At 49.6% G+C, this 27,983-nt stretch overlaps 11 protein-coding genes across 11 annotated transcripts; 5 read left to right on the forward strand and 6 right to left on the reverse strand.

Moving 5' to 3' along the window:
• Positions 1 to 249: 249 nt before the first annotated feature.
• On the forward strand, positions 250 to 1,554 carry N7446_009201 (uncharacterized protein; the record flags this gene model as incomplete). Its single annotated transcript, XM_058517946.1, has 1 exon — positions 250 to 1,554. The coding sequence occupies one exon, from the start codon at positions 250 to 252 to the stop codon at positions 1,552 to 1,554; it is 1,305 nt and encodes a 434-aa protein (XP_058368734.1).
• Positions 1,555 to 2,304: 750 nt separating this feature from the next.
• N7446_009202 (Zn(II)2Cys6 transcription factor) lies at positions 2,305 to 5,301 on the reverse strand (the record flags this gene model as incomplete). The annotated part of the gene is made up of 3 exons (XM_058517947.1): positions 2,305 to 3,339; positions 3,399 to 4,335; positions 4,403 to 5,301. 3 exons carry the CDS (start codon positions 5,299 to 5,301, stop codon positions 2,305 to 2,307), a joined length of 2,871 nt encoding a protein of 956 aa, XP_058368735.1.
• A 5,404-nt stretch (positions 5,302 to 10,705) lies between these two features.
• Positions 10,706 to 12,056, reverse strand: N7446_009203 (60S ribosomal protein uL4; the record flags this gene model as incomplete). Its single annotated transcript, XM_058517948.1, has 4 exons — positions 10,706 to 11,468; positions 11,525 to 11,675; positions 11,794 to 11,888; positions 11,947 to 12,056. 4 exons carry the CDS (start codon positions 12,054 to 12,056, stop codon positions 10,706 to 10,708), a joined length of 1,119 nt encoding a protein of 372 aa, XP_058368736.1.
• A 756-nt stretch (positions 12,057 to 12,812) lies between these two features.
• Positions 12,813 to 14,045, reverse strand: N7446_009204 (lytic polysaccharide monooxygenase AA11 family protein; the record flags this gene model as incomplete). The annotated part of the gene is made up of 1 exon (XM_058517949.1): positions 12,813 to 14,045. One exon carries the CDS (start codon positions 14,043 to 14,045, stop codon positions 12,813 to 12,815), a length of 1,233 nt encoding a protein of 410 aa, XP_058368737.1.
• Positions 14,046 to 15,717: 1,672 nt separating this feature from the next.
• Positions 15,718 to 15,909, forward strand: N7446_009205 (uncharacterized protein; the record flags this gene model as incomplete). The annotated part of the gene is made up of 1 exon (XM_058517950.1): positions 15,718 to 15,909. One exon carries the CDS (start codon positions 15,718 to 15,720, stop codon positions 15,907 to 15,909), a length of 192 nt encoding a protein of 63 aa, XP_058368738.1.
• An 883-nt stretch (positions 15,910 to 16,792) lies between these two features.
• On the reverse strand, positions 16,793 to 17,788 carry N7446_009206 (IMPACT family protein; the record flags this gene model as incomplete). The annotated part of the gene is made up of 1 exon (XM_058517951.1): positions 16,793 to 17,788. One exon carries the CDS (start codon positions 17,786 to 17,788, stop codon positions 16,793 to 16,795), a length of 996 nt encoding a protein of 331 aa, XP_058368739.1.
• A 295-nt stretch (positions 17,789 to 18,083) lies between these two features.
• Positions 18,084 to 18,554, reverse strand: N7446_009207 (uncharacterized protein; the record flags this gene model as incomplete). Its single annotated transcript, XM_058517952.1, has 1 exon — positions 18,084 to 18,554. One exon carries the CDS (start codon positions 18,552 to 18,554, stop codon positions 18,084 to 18,086), a length of 471 nt encoding a protein of 156 aa, XP_058368740.1.
• A 25-nt stretch (positions 18,555 to 18,579) lies between these two features.
• Positions 18,580 to 19,144, reverse strand: N7446_009208 (alpha/beta hydrolase; the record flags this gene model as incomplete). Its single annotated transcript, XM_058517953.1, has 2 exons — positions 18,580 to 18,823; positions 18,879 to 19,144. The coding sequence occupies 2 exons, from the start codon at positions 19,142 to 19,144 to the stop codon at positions 18,580 to 18,582; spliced, it is 510 nt and encodes a 169-aa protein (XP_058368741.1).
• Positions 19,145 to 20,106: 962 nt separating this feature from the next.
• On the forward strand, positions 20,107 to 22,116 carry N7446_009209 (putative aromatic amino acid aminotransferase). Its single transcript, XM_058517954.1, has 3 exons — positions 20,107 to 20,333; positions 20,390 to 20,951; positions 21,017 to 22,116. The coding sequence occupies exons 1-3, from the start codon at positions 20,201 to 20,203 to the stop codon at positions 22,059 to 22,061; spliced, it is 1,740 nt and encodes a 579-aa protein (XP_058368742.1). The 5' UTR covers positions 20,107 to 20,200; the 3' UTR covers positions 22,062 to 22,116.
• A 535-nt stretch (positions 22,117 to 22,651) lies between these two features.
• N7446_009210 (LCCL domain-containing protein) lies at positions 22,652 to 24,786 on the forward strand (the record flags this gene model as incomplete). The annotated part of the gene is made up of 2 exons (XM_058517955.1): positions 22,652 to 23,115; positions 23,175 to 24,786. The coding sequence occupies 2 exons, from the start codon at positions 22,652 to 22,654 to the stop codon at positions 24,784 to 24,786; spliced, it is 2,076 nt and encodes a 691-aa protein (XP_058368743.1).
• Positions 24,787 to 25,196: 410 nt separating this feature from the next.
• N7446_009211 (uncharacterized protein) lies at positions 25,197 to 27,983 on the forward strand (the record flags this gene model as incomplete). Its single annotated transcript, XM_058517956.1, has 8 exons — positions 25,197 to 25,259; positions 25,369 to 25,392; positions 25,442 to 25,563; positions 25,620 to 26,143; positions 26,200 to 26,498; positions 26,557 to 26,988; positions 27,046 to 27,293; positions 27,389 to 27,983. The coding sequence occupies 8 exons, from the start codon at positions 25,197 to 25,199 to the stop codon at positions 27,981 to 27,983; spliced, it is 2,307 nt and encodes a 768-aa protein (XP_058368744.1).

A 27,983-nucleotide genomic window follows, 5' to 3' on the forward strand; every position in this document is an offset into this window, starting at 1 on the left:
CGGGCCTCTAGACCAATCTCCGGAGTAGAAGCCTGAGGCATTCTGCTGCCCCGTGAAAAGGTTCAGGCAACCAAATTTCAGTTGTTTGCTCCGCATAAGACAGGCAAAAGATATAAAACCAATACATAGCCCTCTCTATACTTCCATGTCGAGTGCTCCACTAGTGGGGACTGTATGCGCAGCCCCACAAACACTGCATACTATGCCCACTCGCATCTGTCTTTCCTCGAACACCCATATCACTTGAAAATGAGCTTCTTACACGATCCACCGAGGGGCCAGCCACTCCCTGTATACAGGATCAACCTATCGCTTCCTCCAGAAGAGCGCTATGTATCACTCGCACGACTGTACAAAGACAAGATGCGAGCACTGACCAGCTTGTTCGATGATGTGGTCCACGAAATATCCCCGAAGATCCCCACAAAACCAATTCACTGGCTTGCCTGGCTTTTCCTACGAGGGCTATACACAACCGAAGAGACAGCTGAAATCCGGGGAATCAGTCGCGAAACCGGTATCAATCTTTACATGCTGATTTCGTTCAACGTCGTCCTGGATTTGCTAATGGGATGCACCAGCGGTGGTGTTCGAGTTAGAGATGGAGCAGATACTAAGGTGGTGCATTTCCGGACTCTAGACTGGGGGATGAATCCACTGCGAGATCTGGTTGTGCAACTGGAGTTTGTCAAAGATGAAGCTCCTGACAAGGTACTTGCAACCAGTATCACATATGTTGGCTTTGTAGGTATTCTTACGGGTGTTCGAAAGGATCTCAGTGTTTCACTCAACATGAGAGCTGTGCATGATTCTCGGCGGAATATGGCCTTTTACTTTAACCATCTTTTGGTTTTGTTGGGGGTCCGACAGTCCATCTCATCATTACTCAGACAAATCATTCTACCCGGATCGCATAAATCTCATGGCCGTCTTTCGAATGTTTCGACTATTGATGACATTATCTCGAAAGTCCCTGGTATTCCCACCACGGCAGCCTACCTCATCTTCTGCGACGGAACCACGACCTTGACCTTGGAAAAGGACCTTTGCTCTGCAGTGGCACGCTCCTCGGAATCCTTCATTATCACAACAAACCACGATCAGGATTCCAACTCTGCTACAACTGAAGCTATGGCAGATGGTGGAGGACATGCAGGCGTGCGACTTGCTGGCTCTGAGCAGAGCATAGAAGAATTCATCGACGAAAGCAAGACACGACAAGCCTGTATGCAAAAGAAATGGGATCGCCGAGTTCAAGAACGTATTTCTACCCAACCAGGACTTAAGAAAAGGGACATCAGAGAGACTGCTCCTAATCGGGGAACACATTCGATGCAATTGAGACAAAGGCAGGATATGCCGAGTAGCGTGGAGCCAGGTCCTGAGCTCGAGATGTCTGTCACACAGGACACAGCACTCCGGTGGCTTTGGTCATACCCGATTGTCAATGAAGACACTCATTATGCTGTGCTTATGGATCCAGTGGAAGGTAGTTTTATCTATACTGGACTATTTCCTGTGCCCCCAGGAAGGGATGATATGGAAGAGAATTAGCTATATTAACCGAGGAAAGGTACTACATCTTGCCCTGATGTGCCCTGCTTGATATCCAAGTAGCTAGATTCAGAATACCCTCACTATGTCATAAGGAATGCTCAGGCTTTCTTAGGACTTCGCACCTAGTAAGAAAATCAAATATGCGAAATTGGAGCTCTCTGACAGAAGTCTCGTCATACGGCTAAGAAAGGTCAAGCAACGTATAATAATGGGCAATATACTCAAATGCAGCGTTTTCTTCAGTGAAACTTTTCTCTCTTTCCCCTTCCCCAATTACTCCAAACTAAGTGGAATATGTACATACAAAATATCGCGTTGAAGTACGCGACAAGATTAGAGGCAAACGGTATACTATAATACAGATGCAATAGGTAGCGCTGACGAAGAGAAGCGAAAATAGCCATGAAAACAATATTCCCCTCTATGCAGGGTACCTAATACCGAAGTTGAAACAAAACTGCCCTCGCGCTTGGCATCAGCATTCATGATGTCGAAAAAGAACGCCAGGAAACAGGTTAATATCAGAAGAATAGAGCTATAATGGAAGATGCGAAAATAGAACAGAAATAAGAGTTGGTAGAACACGGGTAATCCGGTGATGCATATCATGTAGAGACATTATGTATTGCCTGAAAATCAAATCATTTCGCCATGCAAGTTTTGAAAAGTTTTCGCTTCGAGTAACAAGACGTTAAAACAGAAAAGAAGATGAATATCAAGATCAAGAGGGAAGAGGGGGGGACCATCTCAGGGATCCTTGATCCAGGCAATATTGCTCTCTGAGAGGATGCTATCATCGACTCGCAGGGCATTCAGAAGTACCGCACGAGGCATCGTGCCAGTGAAAAGATCTTCACTAAGACTGCCAGGGGGGTGGGACGGCAACGCGCCAGCGTGGACCTTCGTCTCGAGAGAAGGACCATCTAGAGCAAAGCCCTGTTTCTCTTCGATGACGCTTCGCTCGTTCAGACAATCGATCATCAATCTCAGTCGTCTCTGAAGTGCGGAGACGAGCAGTAGAGAACTATCCCAGTAGCGACTAAGTTCTTGGACTGTGAGTAGGGCACCTCTGATGTAGGAAATGCATTCTTGTAACTGTGATGCCAAGCCCGCGGCGCTTAAAACGTCCACGGCTGATAGAATGACATAGCCGAGGAATGGATTGAGGAGGGTCATCTGGGGAGGGGCGACATCTGTGCTGGCTCGGGCTGACATGATCTCCTTGGCGAATTGGTCGAACGTAGGAGCTATGCGGAGTACTTCGATGGCGTGGTATCGGGCTCGGTGGATGTATTGACTTAGAACTTCAGTTTGGAGACTCTGATAGCGGGCGTGTCTGTATAGTTTCATCAAAGTAGCGTGGTAAAACAGGTGGATTGAAATTAAGGTGTCCGCTGTTCGAGCCCGGATGCTTCGTTCCAGGTTTATAGATGAGAATGCGAGATGTTCGGGGAGTCGGGTCATCCAAGTGTTTGTTTTGTTGACGATGGTCGTATGGAATTCTTCGGCGAGTCGGGCGTACGCTTCGGGGGGCATGTGTGGTAAACGGATAACGTGGAGGGAAACATCTCCCCAGATAGCCATGAGTTCGATCAAGAAGGCCATTGGGCTGAGGGTTGGGCGATCATCGTCCGAAGATGTCGGTTGGTTTAAGAATGATTGGAAGTAGGGTGCCGTCGCATATTGTTGAGTTTCGTAGATTTCTTCGCGGCATGGAAGCCGTAATAATGCCGCATCTGACGAGATGAAAGTTGACGAGGCGGAATAGAGACTAGAAAAGCGCTATTTGTTTGTCAGCTATCAGAATTTCCGCTTTTCTTTTTTGGCGGATTGCATCTTACGTCAAGCACAAAAGCAATCCAAAATGTTCGACGGCGGCACTCTATCAATGCCTGGGGGTGGAGACTATAGTCACAGGGCTGGTTCTGATCCACGACGACACCCCCAGATTCCAGATTGTAACGAAGTCCAAAGACCGCTCTTCCTGCCGCACCTATCGAATCCCAGGACCCGACCAGTGATCCTGTAGCATAGTACCAGAGACTCATTATGATATGGCTCTGAGCAAGCTGCAGGGAGAGGGCATGCTGGCTTCTATTGATGGCGAATCGTGCTATGCGAGCGTAACGCCTCATAGCTACCACTTTGTCCGACCTGTCTGAAAAGACAGATCCCAATGCCATCATGGCGTAAAGCAACATCTTGTCCTCTGCAGACTTCTTGGGGTATGACTTCAGCCACAAGGCAAACCGCGCATGTGGGAACATGTGGTACAGCCCATCATTCACGTGCATGAAATAACATTCAATATAATGCATCGTCATCTCCGGATCGCTTTCGTGAGGGTCGAGATGCCAGGAGCCCAACAATGGATCATCAGGGTTGTTGTCCTTGAGTTCCCCGAGGATTTCAGAGTATTCCGGTTGGCGGCTGCTCTCGATATGTGCCGATCGTCCGAGGGTATCATCCGTGCCAGGGAAGGGTGGCGGGAATCGGTACGCGCGCGATCTATAGGCTCTGTCCGCATCGGCCATGGTCTCGTATGTAATTTCTGTGCCTGATGGCGTGAGCATAGAGCCCTCTGATGTTGGTGAGTGGCCGCCTGTCCCAGGAAGGGAAGTACCGCTATCGGAGGCTCGGGCGAGGTTATAAAGTGACGGGGAATTGTCCGAAGTAGAATGGCCGGCGGGGGCGTAGGGATCTCTCCCATCGGGTTTGCCAGATGGTCCTGCCGATTGAGATACTCGCATGGAAGCAGAAGCACGGTTTCCACGAGGACTTGAAGAAGTTAGCAACAATCCAAATCAGATTTCTCGCACTGTGGTCTGTCCAATACACCACTTACGCATTCTCGAACCTGCACTCCCGTCCCGATTTCTGGCACTGGTCACATTTAGGCAAATTCGGTTGGCATTTGATCTTCTTCTCACGGCAGATCAGGCATGCTTGCGCAAGGCGTTTTCTCGGCTTTCCGGCTTTGGTAACACCCCAATTTGCATTCACAGGAATCCCGTCAATGGCCTTGGGGCAATGGGATCCATCTGCATAAACGTAGCAGATCCCTTCTCCTTCAATGTATCGCTCGTCAACCACATGTGGTCTCACGGTATTTTCATGTCGACCAGAAGCCTCTGGTGATGATAGTTCCGCACTGGGTAATTTATCATGGAATGGTGTGCCGTGGAAGGGTAATTGGCCGTGCGGATAACCGACTGCAGATGGGTCACTCCTCGTTGGTGTGTGGTGCCTTATATCTGCTGAACTATGCAAAGAGGCCACTTGTGACAACGGAGGCAAGTTGCCAGTCTGTGGTTGTGAAAGGGATTCGGAGTGGCATGTGGCTCTTTCATGCGCGGCAGTTGGTGAAAGCTGCGAAGACAAATTCGGCTCATGACGCAGGTATGCGTACGAAGGTTCACGGCGCTCAGTGCTGGATGAAGTGTATGCTTGAGGGTATGTAGGAGAGTTGGAACCAGTCACTGGGGTAAAAAGTTGCCTCACGGAGGGAAGTTGCTCTGTCCTCTGGCGTCCAATGTCTGAAGGTCTCTCGGGGTTTTCTTGCTGACGCTGGCGCAGGAAGGGATCCGATCCAAATTGTAAACTGGCCGGTGTACGCGGGGGTGGAAGCTGGTATGGGGGTTCCCCGGATTCTTGTAAATTAGCTGGACGCTCGGATTGCTGCTCCGAGGATGGGCCGGTGGTGGGTAACATACGACCGAAGGGTCCAACATAGTAGCCTGACATGACGGTTGTGAGATTGGGCAAGAAAATGATCCACGGAAACCGACTGTCTACATAACAGACTCGATAACCGGTGTGACGAGTTCTGTGTCTCCAATGGCCTGTCCTTCAATGGATGTACTGGAACGGAATGGGTGTGGCCTGGGGTAGTTTGGCGGCGTACTCTCTGAGTATCGCGGAGCCAATTGGATATTCCGGTCCTCAAGAGATAATGCACAGACAAGAGTTCTATTGAAAAGAACCAGACTTAGCAATGAGGTCTCTCAATCTCTCTCCGCAAGGAATCCGGTGCTTCACACGTACCGATTCCACTCTCTTTGGTGCCCAAAGAACAGCAGTAGGATGGTGTGATCGAACCGAAATCCAAAGAGGATTTCAATCAGGCGAGTAGATCGGTCGTGAACGGTTTCGAGGCTCGAATAAGCAACCACGAAGTGAAGGGAGTCGTACAGGTGCTGACAGCGGGTTGGGTATCTGATTTTATGCGCTCAAAGCACGCAGCTCTTTCCAATGTGCATACTCGGCCGGTGAAATCGAAAGAGAAAGGGATTGAAATTGGCTTAAGAGACCACCATTTGGCAATATTCCCGAGCAATCACGGTTTCGGGTACATAGTTTCCGTACCGGGGTGGCTGCAAGATCCTAGTAGTTCGCATTAAAAAGTGTAACGGTTTGCCAGGCTTCAGCCTAGTGTCCAGGATGTTGCAGGAGTCCACCAGCCCAAGGAGTCACGGAAACCGGGCCGTCGTTGCTGTAGAGAGAGCCCCGCGCTTGTAGCCCAATCCAAGGATCACGGACTATCGAGATAATCGGAAGTAGCACGGATGATCAAACGGCTGTAAGATCTTCGGTCCGGGATATCGAGGACAAGCACGGCGCAAACAGTGGCGTCCAACATGTGAGTAGACCTAAAAATTGGAAATTCAGAGCACGGCTCCTAGGTCCCCCGGGCGAAAAAGAACCAGTCCCTGATAGCACCCGATATAGGAGCCGGTGGCACGCTTGATTATAGTCAAAATAGCCTCGCAAGAAGCGCCGCCTACCAAGAAAAAAGAAAAGAAAAAAACGGCTAAGAGTAGCGCGGTAGATTCCAGAGACTAAGGTAACGGGGCGGTTCTTCTCCAGGTATCCCCTGACGAGTTTCAAGCCTCAGATTCCCTGCAAGAGGGTAAGATTTCGGAGATCGGAGAGATAAGAGGGGGAAAGGGGGGAAGACTAAAGTAACCAAAGAAGCAGAAAGAACAAAAGAAGCCAAATCGAAGCTGAAGAGGAGGAGAAAGGAGGGGAATGTTGTCAGGCTTCAAAAAACAGGAGGGCCAAAGCAGTATGCCCAAGTGTATTCGAGGTACACTTTGTAATTACGCTGCCGTTTTGAATATTTTCTTTTCTTTTCTTTTTATTTTAGCTATTTATGATTCGAAACCGATCGACAGTGGAATCTAAACTTTTTTGGATTCACTATGTCTTCGAAACGCCGATGGAAAATTCTAACAGAGCCCCAGGGATCTTTTCTTTTTTTTATGCACGTCCGTTTACGCCGGAAAACGGTGCCCGAAAGTGATCTAAATACCAGGTCTAACCAAAAGTCCTGAAGCCGTTTCCATTTCTAGTGGGTACTACATACGGTTCCTGATGATATTGGCATTCGGTCCTCAGACTTGGCGTCATACCCGATCCCAAATACAAGATATGGCGTAATCTGGGACCTGATCTAACGGCAATTGCTTTTGGACTACCGTTGTTGTCCCGAGTGGGGAGATGTAGTCCCATGGTCACTTACGCATTGGAAATCATGATACAGTATAAAATGACAAACAGTGGACTTCCCCTGGTTCTTCCGCTATTCCATAGTTGCCCCAGTCTACTGCATCTTTATATTAATCACGAATGACCCACAGGGATCAAGGATGTACAAAATTTGTACACTCTGGCCACTTTTGCTGGGCGCAAGGCCTGCGTGGAATATCCACTCTGCAGTACTTCTGCAGCATGACCAATCTCATGTCCTGGTGAGGATGTGCACCAATAGAGTCCGCTCGGGGTTTGCAATCAGATCTCACAAAATGCGAAGGTACATTTGAGGGAATACGGCGCCTCGCTATATAGGGAGAAAGTAAGCGTGTACCGGCAATATCGAGAAGTATACGGATTCATTAAATGTTAGAACGTCAGACTGGTGAGTCCCGAAGGTAAAATTTTGCGGTTCATCGGGGGAAAGTCCAAAAAGAAAAGTAAATAAATATTAATAACAGGTAAGGTTGTTTTGGACTCGGAATGCTGGCCGCGAATACCCTCACGGTGGGTCTGTTAGGTGCCTTCGGCCGGACAGTGGCGTGGGCGACTAGATGCCTAGACGGGCAAATCCTCCTTCCAGCGTAGGGGCCGCAGGGCTTATCTCACTTTTGAATAGCCTCTGGCGAAGATCGCTGGACAGCGTGGTCCATAAGTGGAGAGATGGCTTCACTTTTTTTTTTTTTTTTTGCACAGGGACCGTCGGTTGAGGTCCTCGGGTCTCCATATTTTCCAACTCCGAACTGCTTTATACTCTATGGAGAGTCAAAGCCGAGACCATCGGTATTATATTGCTAAATATTTGGGTCACATGTGGGATTGAGTTCGGAGACAGGTACCCAGGCAGGCATGTGTCGGTGCAGATTCTTACGGCGTGATACTGTACACTGTATTATATTACTCTTAAATCAAAAGGATGGACAACTGGTTTACACGCTGATTCATACCCAATGGTAAACGAGCTTCTGTAGCATGTATGAGGTCGGGGATGCACGACAGGGACCCCTGGCCTTCTAGAGTGCCTTTGAGCAGGCCAGAACCAATAACTCGCTAGAATTGTCTCCCCACTTGGTTTCTTACAGAACTCCAACGGCGATGCACTCCGGAGACCACGTATTATGTCTCAAGTCCTGGCGATCCGATCTGCAAGCCGTCACTCGGGATCGTCGTCCCATTTGGACTCAGCCCCTTCTTTAGGGTGATGTGCGTTTCCTGTTCTAGGGAACGCCTGGGACGAAGTGACGCGGGAAGCTTTTCTTCTTCGCTTCCCTTATACTTTTATTCGCCCCAGAATTTTTCTTACCCAGTTTTTCTCGGGACTTCGCCGTACTCCAACTCGGCAGTTTTGAGCCAATTCCCATCTGGTATTTCCACCCGAGATCATAGGCCCAATTCTCCGAATAAATACCGACGGGAGAAATAATCCGTTGAAAAGGGGAGAGTTGAGACATTTGTATAAAGAGCAATCCAAACCCACAGTTAGGTAATTAAGTTTCAAGGCCTGTTAGGGCACAATTATGTACTCCGTACCAAGATCAACATATTGAATGTCTCTCATTGGGGTCTAGACTAAAGCTGTGGCGTGATTGGAACAAACCTTCGTATGGAGTACGGAGTACGGAGTACTATAAATCTTTGTATTCGATCTGCTACCCTGCTTCCACACTAATCGCGCTACTGTATTGCAACTCTGCTACTGCACTCATTGATGTTTTGCGTCTTTCGACAGTCTAGTGTCGGGTCAATCCTGATAGCGCAAGGCGCTTTGTTCCGCACCCCTGAACCAATTCGTATTAGGTGAGACATTCCTGTAGATAGCATTATGATCTGCGAATAGAGTACAAGACGCCATTCAATCTGAGCGCGGTTACAAGTGTATAGTATGCATCTCCCACACATTCGGCAGATCTTACCGAGACCGCTCTTTGGCATGTTTCATAGGTACATTTTTAGATTTTCACTCCTTTTTATACGAGGCGCTCGGATCGGAGAATTTTCCTCCTCCGATATCTCGGTTATTATTGTGATGTTGCATTACGATTTAGGGACTAGGCCAAATTCCGAGAAGAACAAACCATTAGACCCATTTACAAGTATGTAATAGCCCCAAATCCAGACGTCATTTCAATTAAGCGAAAAATGGAGCTCTCCCACTTCCCACCATCTCTCCCTAACAAGTATAGTCATATCTGACCAGCCAGTCGGATGGCACTGTCTGCTGAAGAAACTGAAGGAGAAAGGCTATTCACTGCGAACTGACGTACAGTGTACATCCTTCCCCCCCGCCACTCCGGGCACGCAAGTGCCTAAGACTATCAGCCGCGGACCCTGACGGTGTTCTTGGCAATCTCCGTCGCACGTCCTCGATCGCCGTGCGATATCCAGAACTATCGCTCGGTTAGCGATGCCCGTTGGCTTTGCATCCGGTAATTCCATGGCGTCCGTGCTGCCACAGACATCCTTGGACTTACTTAAGTATAGCTTTAACTATTGACTAGTAAGGGCGTCGTAGAACGGACCAGATACGGGAAATACGGGCCAAACCTTGTTCTATACCGTTGTGGATAACGTTCGGTTGGCTACAAGCGGTATATGATGGACTCTGCATGAATAGCTGCAAAGCAAGAACCGACGGGGCAAAACAAGTGCAAAGTATAATAGATGAAGATCATATACAGTAGCATGCGAAATGCCTCTTCTCCATCTTTTTGTCCTCCCAACCGCAGTTTACCCGGCGTTTTCAGCTTGAGTGGAATGACATCCTCCCGTTAGACACGAGATTCAGCGACAGAGGTAGAGAGAGAAGACCAAAATGCCGTGCATCTCTTAGTATAGCTTTTGCGCAGAGGATCCATGATCCTCGAGGGTTGTTAGGCGTGCGGGTCGACCTACAGTTTGTGGCGTCATATCATGCTGGCTAGAAATTGCTTTGCGCTACTTTGACAAGCGAGGCTGCGTGTTTCACCGGGACTTATTTTTATGCATAATTTAATCTTTCGTTGTTGCCATGTGCTGCCTCTTTGTGCCTAGGTAAGAGGGTAGGTGGCATGTGATGATTGGATTGGATTAATGGGATATCATTTGCTCGATCCTGGCTGGGTCCACAAACATCCATGATTAGGAAAGTTGAAGACTTACAGTCTCTTTTGGCTGGGTTTGGAGAGTAGAATATAAATGACAGGGATATATATATCTGCCGACAATGAATAATCTCGTCTTATCGGAAGTAATGAGAACATGGCTGACATGGCTGAGTAGAGGTCATTCCTGGAAGATACGTCGTCATCAATAATAATGCATACTGAAGAACAAGATATCAGGGTTGCAAGTGCTGCTCAACTCGTAACAACGGCAATGGATACTGCAACAGCAAGAGTTAAACAGATGCTGTCTTAGTGGGCAAGATACAAACACAACGAGACCCCAATCTGTCTACGTTACGCAACTCACACAAGTATACAAAGATTTCGAGGGTCACTTAGTAAGAACAGAACCGATCACATTACTACTCCAAATAGAACCCATGGGTATTGCAAAAAAGGCATTGATTCATTTTTGCTGACTACACATTGTCAACTTGCGTTAACAAGTAAATAGCAGGGGCGAAGAAAACCGCTTAGTTCTCGTAGAGAGTGTTGAGGAAAGCCTCGGCGGGAGCAGTAGGCTTGCCACCCTCGACGGACTGCTGGCCGAGCTTCTGCTTGGAGTAGGCAGCGGCGTAGGGGTTGAGGCGGAGCATGACCTGCTTGTTGCGGAGAGGGTTCTTCTTCTGGACGTTGACACGCTTGGTGCGGGCCTCGCCCTTGGGGGCCTTGAGAACGGACTGGATTTCGGAAGAGTTGATGAGGCGGGACAGGTCGGCGTTAGCCACCAAGTTGGAGGGCAGGAGGTAGTCCCGCTTGAGAGCCGAGGGGGTGGTGGTGGTGCCGTAGACCTGGTCGAGGGCCTGGAAGGCGGAGGAGGTCCAGACGACGAAGCGGCCGAGGTGACCACCGGGGGCGAGCTGGAGGAGGTTGAGGGAGAAGACGGGGGAGGTCTCAACACCGGGGATGTTGCGGAAGGCCTTGACGAGCTCCTTGCCGTCGGTCTCGGGGTTGTAGACAACGAGGGGACCGCGGCGCTGGCGGAAGCGGCGGTTACGGAGCTTACCCTTACCAGCACGGAGCTTGCGGGACTTCTGCACCTTGACGAGCTCAGGACCGGCACCAACAGCCTGGAGGAGGGCAATGGCGGCCTTGGTCTTGGTCAGGGCAGCGTTCTCGAAGGTCTTGGACTCGATGACGAGGGGAACCTCGGGGACGTTGGCGACACGGTGACCGCGGGCGAAGAGGAGAGCGGGGGAGGCAGAAGCAGCCAGAGCGGAGGCGGTAGCGAAACGACTGCAAGTTCATTAGTCCACCATAACTCAATGCACCGATTTCAAAGGTGTTCATACCGCTGGCCAACGTTGACCTTCTGGTGCCACTTGCGCCAGACCTTGGTAGGGGCGAACATGCGACCGGAACGGCACTGGTTACCGAAGGCAGCCTGACCAGCACGGTGAGTACCACCACCAGAGACACGAGGAATACGGGCGACAGCACGACCTATTCAATCCAGCAGATCCAGTCAGTTATTGATTCCCATATGATTAAAATCTATATCCCGCAAACGTCTTCGCTGTCTGGACTCGATTCTTCAATGTCGAAAGGTGTGCAAACGTACCGGTACCCCAGGACTCAGCAGAGGTCTGCTCACCAGCCTTCTCGCTCACGGCGTAAGGCTGGCGCTTGTTCTTGGCCATACCAACGTGAACCTGCCTGTAGTGCGACCGTCAGTATCTCCAACGATCAATTCCTTCATTTTGGCGAGCCATACTGGACGATATCCGGACGGATAGGAGCAGAGAACACGGTGGGCAGGGGGTGAGAGGCCCCGGAGGGCTTGCCCTCAGCCGTGGCGATCGAGACAGTAGGGCGGGAGGCCATTGTTGCTGGTCGGTGTCGAGGTGAGGTTGAAGATCCAATCTCTGCACTTTGGGGGCTTCACCTGGATGTGGATTTTTTCGCTTAGTGAGAAACTGTGGTGGGGCGGCCAACCCTAAGCCCTGACTGCCTGATATGGACTAGCGGTCCCATCATATCATCCACACTCACGTGACCAGAATGTGATGTCACGTGCTTCCACTTAATGTTTACTCCCAGCCAACTTGCTTAACCGGCCATAAGTATGGTCGGTCGTCAGATATCGATTTTGATTAACACAGACAACATTTTATTCGTGTCTGAAGAAAATTACTTCATCCAAGCTCTGATATGCTATCTAATCAACCGAACCTTCAACGCCTTTCGTGACAGGAGTCTTGAGGTACGTCTACTGGCCGTCGCCACCAAAGCTCCCTATGCTATCGCAACTATTTTATAAAATTCAACAATGTCTTAAATAGAAATGCCTAACTTACAAGTTACTGATCTTCTAGTATGGATTACTGCAACACAAGACTTATACAATAAAGATGATTGTTCATTGAAACTCGAGAGAAACTCTCCGAGCCGCATCTCCTAAATATACAAGATGAAAAGAAGTGACATGTGCACCGAAATGAAAAGGGTCCCTCCAGGTCAGATAGCCGGCAGTGGAAACGAAGTAAAAGAGAAAGAAGAGAAGAGAAGAGAAATAAGAATATTCAGTCCAATGGAGGACAAAGACAACATCTGATACCAGCAGATCAATTTGTCTCATAATCATGCATGGTGTCCGCCAATGTGACGCTTACGGAAGCGCATAGCCGAGACATGGCGAGCCTGCATGGTAGCAGTGACGGAAAGATCAGAGCTCAGACCGGCTCCACACTGAGTGCCTGCAGCCATCTGCTGCGAGGCAGACCAACTACCATTCGCACAGCGTTGGAAGGAGGTGCCTGCGATGCAGTTCCACTGGCCCTCGGAGCTGCAGGCACCCGTTAAAGTGCCAGAGCTAGTAGTGGAGCCGCCAGTAGAAGGCGATGGTGAAGCAGGTTCAGCCTGCGAGGCGGAGGGAACAGCGTCAGGGGCAGAGGAGGCGCTTGATGGGGTAGCGACAGGAGCCGGGGCCACGGAGACAGAGGCAGTTGCGCTGGGAGCACTGGCGCCAGCAGATGAAGAAGAGCCGGAGGTACCGGAGCTGGAGCCAGAGTTGGAGCCAGAGCTGGATGAGGAAGATCCGGAGCTGGTGTCACCGTCACCGCCAAAGGTAGGGGTGCCAGTGCATGCCTCAGAACCTTCAGCGGCGAGGTTGGAGGCTTTGCCGAGGTACTCGACGTATTCACCTGGCTGGGGGAAGCGGATATCAACGCCCTCCTTGGTAGTGCAGCCGTTGACGTTGGCGACAAACATGGGAGGGAAGCTGGAAGAGCGCTTGTCGAAGATCTGGGTGGAGTTGGAGTACAGTTCGTTGTCCTCGTCGATGGAACGCTTGGAAGAGCCGCCAGAGACGGTGATGGGAGCGCAGTTCATGTACATCTCGCGGTTGCCGATGCGGTTGAACCAGGTCCAGGCCAAGGTGTACTTGCCAGCGGCGATGCCCTCGGGGATCTTGAAGCTGAAGGTGTCGGGGTCGGCGGCGTTGGCGCCGCCGGACAGGTTGCCGTCGACGTTAGCAGGGCAGCCACCTTCGAAGGACTTGATCACCTTCCATTCGGAGCTCTTGGATGGCTGCAAGTCGGTGGTCAAACTGATCTGGCAGGACCCGCCGCCGTGGGTGGCGCTTCCTACGAAGGTCAGAGGGTGGGACTCGCCAATGCCGATGACGGTCTCGGTGTCGGGGGCCTCGAAGGCATTGTCACGCAGTTTGCAGGGGAAGTCGCTGCCGTCGGCTGCCAGAGGAGAGTTGTTAAGTGTGTCCTTGCTGTAAGGAGTGGGCGAGGACATAATCATATGGGCGCTGGCGGCAGAGGCGCCGAGCATGGCAGCCAGGATGTTGGACTTGGTGAACATCATGGTGAATGTAAATGGACTTTTGGGTTTCAAATCCGGTTCGACGGAAATTTACAGTTGCAAGTGAATTCGATTCGTGCCAGACGAATGGAATCAAGAGCAGTCAAAAGAATAGGACCTTGGTGGTTTGGTCGAAAAGAATGAAGAGCTGCAGGATGTTAGTGCTTGAAGCGAAGATATCATATTAAACAAGAAGGAAGAAGGACAGGAGCCTGGAATTATATCAGGCGGTAGATATAGAACAATCCCAATGACAACCTGTTGAATAGGATTCTGATATCAGACGAAACAAAATTCGTCATGAATTCTATTCACCAGCCCCCAGACAATAAAACCAAATAAAGACCGGAGACAAACAATACCTTTTGTGGCCAAGTGACGCGATGTCTTAGAAACAATAAGCTAAGCTTTTGATCCCAGCGTCTTTGATGAATGTGAATGTGTTTTCTTTGTGAATCAGAAGGGACTGTCGGAGTCTGCCACAGGCAAAACCACCAAGAAAAAGGAGAGAATGAAACACAGGACTAGCCTGGTAGTCGAACCGTCAAAGTAAGAAAAGAAGAGACTGGAATGTACAGAGAAAAAAAGGAAGAACCATGCAGCATTGGCCGGGGGTTTTATATTCATACATGGAGAACTCTCGGGCCCTCTAAGCGACAGCGGAAATCCGACTCTTGGAATATGGAGACGATGCTACACTGCATAGCAATTAACTGGACACGCTCGCCAGGTTTGATCTCCTCTTCAAGGCCAAGGTATCCCATCCGCTTGGTCGATCTGTACTTCCGCTCAGGTGGAGGCAAGCTGGGATGTTTCATGTTCGCCTCCACTCAGAAGAGAAAACTGCTAGATCCGACAGAGAACATCGAACGTAAACTGCTAGCCCACAACCAGTAGGAGACTCGGTATTAACCCCCAGACCCTGCGATCTGCCGGTCTGAGGCTGGGCGGCTGATGACGGGCCAACCACGATGCCCAGCGGCGCAAGGCACCACCTCCACTGCCCCTGGCTTGTCGCACCATCAACCGCTGGCACACGATGTTTCTATGTATTGGCTGTGGCTGTAGCCGCCCTCCTTTTTTGCCAGCGGGTCGAGGACAAATCACTCGGCAGTTTGATGTTACGCTGCCTGACAGATCGACCCCTATGCACCTCTTCATCCCCATCCCAGTAAGAATTGGCCTAACGTCTTCCCCTTGCGACCTGTACAAACCCAAAATATCTTGCGATGACGCAGCATCAATCTACTCAACGTCAAAAGCTCAAAAGCCCCGTGTCATTCGATTCAGCCCTTACTGGATCTGCCGGCATTTATGTGGGGTATGCTTCGCGCTATAACTTCCATCCAATCTCGCGGACCAAAAGGTGGAATAGTATAGTTCTCTGTAAAGTCCGCGATCAATCTATATTGCCCAGTCTCCTTAGGTACGGTGCAGTTCTAGCGTCTGAAGATCCTCTCAGAACCTGCCAAGCGAGCATGTTGCAGTTGACAGACGTCAAGCTCCGTCAATTTCACAAAACGTGGTCCAGGATCCGATAGATCCACCTCTCTTTACTGAAGATGTACATAGCGGATCTCAAATCCGTCATTCTATGGAGGAAAAAGCAATCATCCCGAGCGGTTCCAAGCGAACCCCCCATAACCTCTTTCTAGACCCGTTTCAGATATACAAAATGTCGGCATTGAAGTTATCCCCGGGTCAAACCCTGCAATTTCAACAGATCACAAATCTCGGCTATCCCAACCTAGAACGACTGGAGACTCCGATCTATGTCCGAAGCAAGATCGCAATCCATATCTACAACTGCTATGACTCGTCCGTTGCACTACACTGTACCATGGCTGTCTCCCGCCATGGGAACTAAATGTTGATCTCTATCTAACTATACTTACTCTTAACCTTCATATACTCATTTCTGACTTCTATCGCATGGGCATGACTATTTCGTTAAGCGTCTACAGTGGGTATAACCTCAAAATTGAGCAGTCAAATGTTGGATCCGCGGGATCTCGGTGTGAGCGTGGAAATTGCCAGTAGACCCTGCATCATGGCTGCAGACCGTTCGCACATGCTGCTATCCCTCACAAACCGGTTTCTGCTGGTCCTACACGATGGCTATCCGAGTGTCTCGGGTTGTGGGTGGATGCTAGAGCTGAAAATTTGACGGTCGACTTGGACCTGGACTTGGACCCAGTATGTCGTCTTTGACCGTGTTTACTCGATTTGGAATATGCGCTATATCGGAAGGCTCTCTTCGAATGATTGCCCGGTCGTACATTCGATGTAGAGATTTTCTGACTCTGTCATTTGGGCCTTTGCGCAGAGGTCATGCCAGACACTTGTCACATTGTGCCCAAGTAAACAAGAGGTCCCACCGTATGTTTCATTTGAACTGGAGAGCCCCGGTTGACGCTTGATTGAGGTGCAGATCTATTTGTGCGGGCAGGTGAGGCGCTGACATTGTCTCGAGGTGGTGAGATGAGCCAAGCAAGCAGCATTTCCCCTCTCTGGTCAAGTTCGGTCATGGATAGATGGCAAGTGTCTCCTGATCACTTTCAGGAAGGTCGTATCCGAAGATACTAGACTCATCGATGCCTGCTGAGGTTCCATCAAGCATCCCGTCAAACGGGCACGGCTGTTTCATCATCCCTGTCCTTTATGGGGCCAGACGTCTCCTATGTGAAAAGACATCACAAGAGGAAATCCCAAGGACTGAAGCAATCAAGGATAGAGAACGAGTTTCTCCCTCATTTCTTGCCCTTCTTCTTTCCCTTTTCAGCAGCAGTCCCCTCCTCCTTGGTGAACCCACCCTTGACCAACGCATCACGACCAACATCATTGATGAGGCGGAACCGCGCCGGGCCAAGATGAATCCCACCATACCACCGCGTAACAACAACAACCACATTCCACACATCCATCAACTGCATGACATGCAATAACCGCCCTCCAGCAGCAGTTTCCCCATCATCATCATAATCCTGAACAATCGTCTCCCCCTCCTCCCCATTCCCTTCAATCTTCCTCTGCCGAATCCGCCACGCACTAATATTATGCGTCGCAGCAGCAACCTTTCGATCAGTAGCAGTAAGATGATCAAGGTAAGCCTGCGCCTGCGCAAGGCTCTGAACTCGCGCAACACGACCCACAAACACAGACTTCTTCTCCGTAACAACATCCGAAAGGATCCAATCAGGCGGGCTATCAAGGCCAAACGCATCACGAAGCGATAAAGCCTCAAAGCTCTCTGCCGTCGCGTCATCAAATGTCGATGCGTCATTTTGGGTTTGCGCTTGCATTGACGAATCTCCCGATTCACCAGCCTCGTCTTTACCTCCTCCGCCGATATTCAATTCCGGGAAGACCTCCACAGCTTCGCTGATCAAGTCGAACAGACATACCGCCCCGGGCTGCCATGTTCGCTGGACAATATCTTCCAGTACATCAATTGCGATCTTGCCCTCGCCGCGCGCTGCTGTCGATGCTGTTCCTATCACTGTAGGTCTGGAATCGGGGTATGAGGCTTCAAACCCGACGATAAATGACAGATGAGGTTGGCCTGGGATTTGGAGGTTCACTGTTGTGTGTGCAGTGTCGTTGGATTGCGCAGGACTGCCCAGGTCGAGCGTGTTCTTGGATGTGCCGTTGGGGGTGCGCGTTACTGTTACTGTGTCTGGTTCGTAGATGGCATTTACTGCTTCGATTTCTTCGGCTAGGTCTTGGTTTTCGGGGGTGGGTGACATTGTTGGGAGCTTGAGCTCGTGCGGGGTGAAGATTGCGGATTGTGTCGGAGATTAACTATGTTGGCTATGGTCAGGCATTCAGGCATCAACTGGCTTTGTATTCTTAGTTGAGAACTACCGAGACTTTTATATGACACTTTCTTTAATTAAAAGTTTATGTTTGATTGGGATTTCTTGCAATACAGACATTAATAATAATTGGAATTTCTTTGTTTCAAATACTTTACGCCAAGCTGAAAGAACCTTAAAAACGGATTCATTGGCAAACAAGTCGGGTATATACAGTATATACAACTCACACATCCAATGCCCTCTTCAAATGCAGCGAAGCCAGCTTAACAACAGCTTTAGCAGTCGCCGTCCCCCGAATAGGCTCAAGCATGACATAATCATGGATCTGCCCATCAGCCGTCAAAATGGCAGTCTCGACACCAGCCTTCTGCAACCTCAAACCAAAAGCCCGACCTTCTCCAATAAGGGGATCCGCACCGGACAAAAAGATAGTGGTCGGAGGAAACCTGGATAACTCTTCATCCGACGCATACTTCAATGGCGAAGTAAGTGCATTACGTCTGTCCTTGTCGTTCGGTAGAAAGGCACCTATCATCCAGTCCATCGTGCGTTCGGTGAGGTAAGGACCGTCCTTGTAGATTGTATATGTGGCACTTTTCTCTGCTGTGTCGGTGACTGGATAGAAGAGGATTAGTTGGCACAGCTTGATAGGTAAATCGCGGGTGTGGGCTAGTTGGATCATTGCGATGGCCATGTGGCCTATGGGTATAAGATATCAGTTAGGGCCCTTCCTGTTCGTCAAAAGAAGTGGTTTTACCGCCAACACTATCACCAGCCAGAGCGAGCGTATCTGTCTTCAAGTCATGCTTCTCCCCATTCTCAGCAATATACTTCAACACCGCGAATGATTGCTCAAATTGAGTAGGATACTGCTTCTCAGGGGCAGGGCTATAGTATGGGAATACTACAGCTGCGCTGGTTTGTCGTGCAAGGTCTTCCATCAAAGAACCGTGAACAGTGGGGCTGGAATTGGTGAGTATTATTGCCATCTGAAAGGGTGACAAAGTTAGGGCAATACCTTCCCAGGATCCAGCCACCTCCATGCGTGTAGAAGATAGCAGGTAGATAACCACTGGCATTTTTTGGTCTGAATATGATCGTCTTCACGTTGTAGGACTCATAGGGGACCTCGAACTCTTCTTGGGAGACATCAGGCGCTGGTGTGTGTTTCTGAACGTCCTCGAGGATTTGGCGTGCTTCTGTTGGGGTCTTTTCGTATAGAGGGGTACCTTTGGAGAGCTCGTTGACAAAGGATTGGTTGACAATATCCAAGGATGCGGCCATTGTGATCGTGTGTATCCTTATTTGGGAGTACAGAGGGGTTATGTGTCATATATATATCGCAGCACTATATCAGTGGGAACATTGTCAATCTGATTTCTATAGATAGAAGATAATCCTGGTGGACCTGGAATACCCTGAGAATTCCAATGATCTATAATATACAGTCTCACCTCAGCAAGCTCAATTACGATAATGGTAGTAACGTCTTACGTCTCAAAGCTAGCGCCAAGCCCATGCTAAAAGGATGGCGAGCAAGGATATTTCGTAGATGAAGAACTATCCAATCGCTAAGATCGCCTTCTAGTCTAAATTTTAGTAGACTATCGGGAAAAAGCCTTGGTGGGAGGTCCAGATGTCAACAGACCGGTTTTGGAATGACCCAATTGTGAGATGGACAATGCTACTCTCATGACGTAGTAGGATCTAGATCAATACCTAATAATCAGGAATTAGAATGAGTAAGTAGCGGATTTTATTTTACACCGTTACCTGGCCGAAGATCTTTTAGTAGACTAACTTAAGCTATATATGTACCTTATGTCTTAAGCATTCGAACCGGATGAAATTTTTGGAGGCAGCATTTGATCTTTCAATAAAAGGGCATTTTCTTTTCTCGATCCCTAGAGCCTTCAAGTCCAGGGCGTTGTCTACTTATGCCACATCATAAATTGTCTCATACAGTAAGCTCGCCATAGTAGAAATGTATCACCACATACACCAACCACTCGGTTACAAGAGACTAGAGTCACTCTTCCCCCATCTATCGCCATAGTGTCACTGGCACGAGATAAGATAGGCTTCCAATGGCCAATGAAGCCAGTCCCAACCTGTCAGATCGAGTTAGACGCAGAGAAACCCCCGGTCTGGCGTTGCTTATCAAGCACTGCGGGGGGTGGGCCGGGGTTTCCGATTGTTTTATAATCAATTTGCTTCTGGTTACAATTGTCCTTTATTTCCACTCTATTTCCACTCTATAGTTGCTCTATTTACTCCATTTTCTCTAATTCGCACGTTTATACTGTCATATGCAGGCCCGTTGAATTGGCGCCGATCACCATGACAGCAACAGCTCCACTCCCATTGGACTTGTCGCACCACCTATCCTACGCGACGAAGAACAAGAAACCAAGCAGCGTCAAAGATTTCTATAAATACTTCCAAATTCCCGGAATCGCTAATTTCGCAGGAGGTAAAATACACCTGAAAATATCTTAATCTAAATACCATGTCTGACAATCTCTACAGGTTTGCCACACCCATCCTACTTCCCGTATGATACACTCGAAGCCAAAGTCGCGCTACCACAACGCTTCCAACCAACCAACAACGAGGACGTCAAAACCTCAGTGCGAGTAACAGTTCCAAAAGAAAGCCACACAAAAGATGTTTCACGAAGAATCGACCTAGCCACAGCCCTACAATATGGCACCGCTGAAGGCATCGCACCTCTATCAAAATTCCTGCGACAATTCACACGCGAACATCTCCACCCAAATATTCCATATGCAGGTGGTCCCGATATCATCATGACCTGCGGATCGACCGATGGCTTCCACAAAGCAGTCGAGGCGTTTACGAATATATGGAACCCCGACCGGGACTGGATCCAGCAGCGGGAAGGTGTCTTGTGCGAGGAGTGGGCGTATATGAATGCCATTCAGACGGTTCGGCCTCGCGGACTGAATATTGCCAGTGTTGCGATGGATGGCCAAGGTATGCTTGCTACTGGTAAAGGTGGATTGAAGGATGTGTTGGAGAATTGGGATTTCCGGCGCGGTCGCCGGCCTCATTTGATGTATACTGTAGCGTAAGTATATAACCTACTTTGGACGGAAGTTGTCGTGGGTGGATTACACTAACTGTCTGTTACAGAACCGGCCAGAATCCTACCGGAGGAACACTTTCAGTCGAGCGACGAAAGCAGATCTACGCCCTCTGCCAGAGATACGATGTGATTATCGTCGAAGATGAACCGTATTGGAATTTGCAGTTTCCATCTGCGTATGAGAAGACTGTTCATTATCGTGGCTCGTCTCCTGAGCCCAATTTATATACCAAGAACTACAACGCAGAGGGCAAGTCGTCAGGCTATACGTTCCTGGATTCACTGGTTCCCTCATATCTATCTATTGATACCGAGGGCCGGGTAGTGAGACTGGACACATTTTCCAAGACCATCGCACCTGGCAGTCGACTTGGCTGGATTACAGCGCAGCCAGCATTTATCGAGCGCTTCGCTCGGATTACGGAGGTTACTACGCAGCAGCCATCTGGATTTGTTCAGTCTCTAGTGGCAGGGATGATCTTTGGAAAGTCAGAAGAGGACAACACCGCTCGGTCGAAACAAGTGTCTTCAGGTTGGCACATGGACGGTTGGATCCGCTGGTTGGAAGGTCTACGCGGTAGCTATGAAAAGCGCATGCAAGCCATGTGCACGGTCCTGGAAGAGAACAAGTACCTTTTCCACAAAGGGTCGACAGTAGATCATGCCGAGGACTGGGAGGTGATAGATCGGGTGCAGATGTTTGACTTTGTCTGGCCGGTGGGCGGCATGTTCACTTGGATTGAGATCTTCTTTGATACCCACCCCTTGCGTTCTCAGTTCAGTGGCGAGCGGCTCTCCAAGGCCTTTTGGATCCATCTGACCAAGAAACCATATCTGTGTCTTGTTGGGCCGGGTAGTATGTTCGCTGCAACGCCCACATCTGCTGAGAAGGCGTACCGATACATTCGGGTGGCTTTTGCTCCCATGGATCTCGATGCGGTGGCGCCTTTCACCCTTAGATTGGTGGAGGGTCTACGGTCGTTCTGGCAGTTGAAGAACCTCGACGGCTTAAGTGGCGATGAAGAGGCCGAGATGGCCATGGAGGCTCTCCGACTAGGGCCAGGCATCAACTTTCTAGGGACCGGGTGCTGATAGAGATAATGGTTTGGGATAGAACATAGGGTCTCGGAATGCATCAGAACGCCACCATTCAAACGTTTCCATCCAGTAGCCGGATTCAAGATCCCTGTGCTGGTCGCACAATGTAGGACAGTACGGATGTCACAGATGAAAGCTAAGATTGCATCTATTTCCCTACATTAGCGCGAGTCTTTTTCCCCCGATCATCAAAAGGGAAAAGAATGCATCGCCACTTACTCGTGACCGTGGCTGTCTGGGTCTCGTGATTGGTCTGGTTGCCTGACACACCCACTTCCCCAGATCTCATCTCTCTCTCTCTCTCTCTCTTTTCCTCTTCTCATTCTCATTCTCTCCAATATCCTCTCTTTTGTATTAACAACTTCTTATCTTCATGATTTAAGTCTAGCACGGATCTCTCGCTTTGTTCGCTTGAGGGTTTTGTCCCTGGTGATCCTCCGCCCTACATACCGATCACGGAGATCTCCACTGTCTATCGCACTAGTACCCAAAGCCACCGAACCTCCGACATCATACATCATACCCACCGTTCGTTTCAGTTATACGGACAACAGCACTCTTTACCTCCGATATAACCCTCCACCATGTTAGGAGAGGGCCGCGAGGAGGCCGCCAGGCTCTATGTACCACCTCTACTCGAGGATGACGATCGTCTTGTCGATCCCGACACTTCCGAAGACCTACCGCCGCCCGACGTTGAAGCAGGCCACGCACTTCCCATCTGGCTACGGGAGTCGTCCAAGTCTTTTCGCTGGGGATGGGTTCCGTTACCGCTGAGAAAGGTCGGTCGCGCAACCGCCAATTGGGTGAAAGGCCCTGATCCGCCGCATATGCTTCTGTTAAAGCCGCTGTTTCCGCGAGTCCAGGAACTGCCCGTCCAGTACCTTGACCGTCTGTTGCCCAAGCGCAAATATAAAACTTTGCTTTTGCTGCTGCTGTATGTGTCTTGGTTTTTGCCTTGGTTCCTTGTCTTGCTGCACTCGCGCTCTTCTGGGTATATTGAAGGATACGGTCGGCCGCAGACCCTCTCGTGTTCGTCGAACTTCTGGTATGTCGAATGAGATAATCTTATGTTTTGCATTACTAATCATTTTTCGACTGATTTAGGGAGTTTGATAATGGATGTGGAATTAATGGAAACGACTGCCGTCCATTTTCTTCCTCAACCATTGCCTTCCGGTGCCCCGCGAATTGCCGTGACACCAAATTACTGGAGCCTCACATTGTGGGAAACCATACATATAATTACCAAGGACTAGTGGTTGGAGGTCCTCAGCCTGATTCCTCTGACCCGGCACTTTACCGCGCGGACAGTTTTGTCTGCCAAGCGGCAATCCACGTGGGCGCTATCTCGAATGATGGCGGCTGCGGCGTTGTGAAGCTTGAGGGTGCGGCGCACTCTTTCCCTTCAGTTGAGCAGCATGGCATTCTGTCTGCTGCCTTCCCATCAACCTTCCCCAAGGCGTTCAGTTTCCTCCAGCTGTCTTCACCACAGGCCAGCTGCCCATCAGACCCGCGCTGGACCCTGCTCGGAGTCACAGCTGCTGCTGTTGGCGTTTTATGGCTTTTCTGCACGTCCCCACCTATATTGTTCTTCAGTACCTTCTTTATGGTGTTCTGTCACACAGGACTAGTTGCCGACCCGCCCTCATATCCCACCTTGGCCGACCTTGTCTCTAGTCTTCTATCTCGTCTACTGCCGGCTTCCTTCGTCGTTTATGTCCTATATAAGTTCTGTGCGGCACCGCTTTTACAGCCAATTTCCTCTCCCATCTACCAGCTATCAAAGATGCTGCTCTATTTGCCTCCGCTCTTCATTGGTGCTTTGAATAACTACACATTTGCGCGGTTGATTCCACTGCAGCGTCTTACTCCGATGGACATCCAGAAGCAACCGGGAGCGAAGTTTGCATTGGCTCTTGTCATTCCAACTGTGCTCGCGATCGTTCTGAGTCAAGCATGGCAGATTCGTCAAGGAGGCTTGCTTCCCCGATATTTGAAGATCTACTGCACGATGTTGCTGATAATTTTGATTTTGCTTCCTCTTCCTGGTCTTCGGCTTCGGATCCATCATTATATCCTGGCCATTCTTCTCATGCCAGGAACTGCTTTCCCTACTCGTCCGTCGCTCATCTACCAGGGCCTACTGCTAGGTCTCTTCATCAACGGAGTTGCCCGGTGGGGATTCGCCTCAATCATTGAGACTCCCGCCGCTTTGGGAGAGCATGCGCCACTCGGAGATGGAATTCATGGTTGGTGGGGATCTACCTACCCGAACATTACCGAATCGTCCGTCAATATCTCCCTACCTGAATTAGGGTCTGTCCACACCCATCGCGGCAACGGGAATATCACCTTCTCTCTATGGGAGCATGACCGGATGTCCGACCTTGCAGTAGATGGTGTCTCAGTTCTTCTTAATGATGTGGAGCGCTGGCGCGGTTACCTCGACGAAGACAAGCGGGGAGAATTTACATGGCACCGTCATGGTCATGACGGCCTAGAGCTACAGACCAAACCCCGCCTGGTAAATCGCGATGTCAACACCGATATTGAAACCCAATCAGTCCTACTCGCTGATAGCGACCCTGACGATGAACCCGAAGATCTTTTCTTCCGATTCGCCTTCTTGAGAGGCGCCGAGGCTGGCACATACGGCCCGGCAGGGGTCTGGCTGAGCGATGGCACATGGTACCCTCCTTCACCTCCGAAGGAGTAGACCTGCTTTTCTGCATTTACCATAGTCGACTTCGTTACTTTTCCTTTGACATTCCCTTGCAAATATAGACCTATACACCCTTGGTATATGTGTGCTGGACACGCTGTGCCCACTTGAGTGCTAGAGAGGCACGGCGTTCGCAGGATCACTCGTTTATGATAGGTTTCAATAGAGATATTACAACGGTTCCTCCTCCTTGTTTGACTTTTTTTTTTTTTTTTCTACAGTGGATCCGCCTAAATTTATGAATTGTCATTGCAAGTTCGCCTCAGTAGGATCATACCACGTGATCATATAGGCACCAGCCAAGCAAGTGAGCCGAGACCGCGCTCAACCTCAAAGCTTCACTTCAATCACGCTTAATTTTGACATTTTGGGTGTCACAGCAGGCCTGAACCATCCTGGTACCCATGGAGCCTGAAGGATCCGATCAGGATGGACGCGATGCGCCAAGCGCCTTGGTCCGACGTGCGGTATGTGCTCCACAAACTATGCCTCTGGCATAGACCTCGGGGGGCATACATACAGTCCAAGGAAAAGAAAGCAAAAAAAAAAAAGCTAACATAATATTCGAAATGCAAGTGTGATCAATGTCGACTCCGAAAGGTACAGTGGAAATGACACGACATGCATGATTCGATCTAACCTTGCACAGATCAGATGCGATAAGCGAACACCATGTTCGAATTGTCGCAGCTCCAGCATTGCATGCCGATCAACAGGCGAAGGCCAGAAGCCAACAGAGCCCAGACGACGAGTGTTAATTTCAAATCAATAGTATGTATACTCAGCTCTACCCCCAATGCGGGGGGCCATTATTAACAGAAGAACAGTGAGAAAAAGATCGACCTGATCGAAGAACGTCTGGGAAACATCGAGAGATCTCTTCAGGAATTAGTTAGGAATACATCTCAACCACAGAGTATTGCTGCGCCGCAACAACGGGAGTCGTATTATACTCCTTCTCCGCAGAATTCAACTCAGTCACAGTCAACAGCTCAGAACAGTGGAAAGTCCAAGCTCCCTCTTTATACAACCAACCCTACACTCGAGCAACATGATTCCAGCTCTGGGTTTGAGGGTAGCTCGTCTCTTGCTGCACATGGGGCATATGCGAGCGCGTTCCTTGAGTCGGCTGTATCGAAGAGCTCGCCGCAGGTTCTGTCCAGTCCAAAGATTAACGCTGCTCTGTCATCATTGAAGCATATTGTCAGTATTCAAAACCAGCGCCGAGAGGCCGATATGCAGGGGGATCAAGTTTCTACCAAGAGAGTGAGGCTAGGTGTGAGGTGTGATATTCGTGACCTGGAGATGCCACCCTTGACATTGGTTCTAAGGATGCTACGGCAGATCAAAGGTATGGCATATCTTGGTTCTAATGATCTTTTCATATTGCTTATCTCACTTGTTTAGAGAATCCACCTGCCTGCTTTGGTGGCTACGTCCCTTTTCTCCACGTGGATTATTTTACCGAAAAGTGCCGCGAAGTATACTTCTGTACAGATGATTATTCGGACGCGGCATTTGTTATATCCAACTTTGGTATATACAGCATCTTCTACGAACTCGGTAGCACAGATCCGGACCCTAATTTGCGAGAGGAGTATCTGAGTTACATCGAGATGTGCCGCAACAATTTGGAGACAGCGCTTGCTAATTTGAATATCCTGATGCCGGCAACGCAGGAGTCAATCAAGGCATTAGCCGTAGGGGTAAGTCTCTTACACTCGTCTGAGTTCAGCGGTACCAGTTCCATACTTATCAAAACAGGCTATGCACGCACTGGAGATCTCGAAACCATCTGTCGGCTGGACCCTAGCGTCAACAGCCATGCATTTATGCCAAACACTTGGATATCACCGCTTCTCATCAATGGAGCACGATCCACCACCAATCCAAAGACAAAAGCAAATTCTCTTCTGGTCCGTCTATACAGTATTGAACATGATGTCTCTGCGCCTGGGTCGCGCCTCTTCCATTCAAAACTACGACATCAGCCTTCCAGCACCAGTTGTCAACCCCGATATCCCCAGCCCGTGGGGTGGCGTCTGTGTATGGTGGACCAGATCGGCCATCATCCAGAGCAACGTCTATCGACTACTATATAGCCCAGAGGCGCTGCAGCAACCAGAAAGTGACCGAGTCGCACATGCATATCGACTAGCTGCTGAGATGCAGGAGACTGTTATGGAGCCTTTTGAGGTATGTTTACTTCGTACCTGTGGGTTTGACACTTACGGAGGATTAACATTAATGCAGACTTTCATGTCATCTGGTCTCAAAATTTCCGATATCGATCTCATATACCTCCAAACCGACAAGATTAGCCGCCTGTCTATCCTAACTTTGATATACCGAGCAATTCCCGCGTCAGATGGATCGGGTCCCGGCACTACCTTCATGCCAGAATGTATTAAAACAGCCCGGGAAGCATTAGAAACCCATCGGCAATGCGTCGCCGCTCTCAACGAGACACCCGATTTCATGAAAATATCTTACATGCACTGGTAAGTGTTTTGCAAAAACTCCTACATACACCCCCGAGATGAACCATCTACCCTATTCCCAAAACAACATCTAACAAACATGCTGCTAATAACAGGGCCGTCCTCCTCTCCCCCTTCGTCCCATTCATAGTAATATTCTGCAACGTAATAACAACGTCCAACCAAGCCGACCTCACCCAACTAGAAGATTTCATCGCCTCCCTACAACCCCTCTGTTCATACTCGTCGTCAATTGACAGATTACACACCCTCTGTTCGGTCCTCGGCACCGTCGCCCGCCTCTACTTCGAAGCGAATACCCATCAATCAAACGAAGACCTGAGTCTTGCGGAGGTCGGGCAGGAATTCGATGTTTATTTAAGTGCTTTGGGTCTTGCACCTACTAATACTATAAGTGGCAGTGGAGTGGGGTGTGGGAGTGGTAATGTTCAGGCGGAGACTTCGAGTTCGAATTCGACCTCGCAGGGGTATTTTCAGGCGGATATTCCTTCTGTGCATGTTAGTTCTGCTGAGGTGCCGCAACAGTCGCAACAGGGGCATCAGTCTGGGTTGCCGTATCACAACCAGGGCCATGAGCCTGCTACGGCAGAGATGGCGCAGGCCGCTCAGTTGGGGAATTGGTTTTGGGGAAATCAGTACATGATGGGGCTTTTGGAAGAGGATTTATCACAGTTCAATCCTGGTTGGTGA

This window comes from Penicillium canescens, assembly GCF_028828765.1.
Source record: "Penicillium canescens strain IBT 15451 chromosome Unknown utg000006l_segment0_segment0, whole genome shotgun sequence".
Taxonomy (NCBI): Eukaryota; Fungi; Ascomycota; class Eurotiomycetes; order Eurotiales; family Aspergillaceae; genus Penicillium; species Penicillium canescens.

Coding starts and splice junctions, on each gene's coding strand:
- N7446_009209 (XM_058517954.1), top strand. CDS start 20,201: ATGACAGCAACAGCTCCACTCCCATTGGACTTGTCGCACCACCTATCC. Junction 20,334..20,389: donor AATCGCTAATTTCGCAGGAG/GTAAAATACACC, acceptor CAATCTCTACAG/GTTTGCCACACCCATCCTAC. Junction 20,952..21,016: donor CATTTGATGTATACTGTAGC/GTAAGTATATAA, acceptor TGTCTGTTACAG/AACCGGCCAGAATCCTACCG.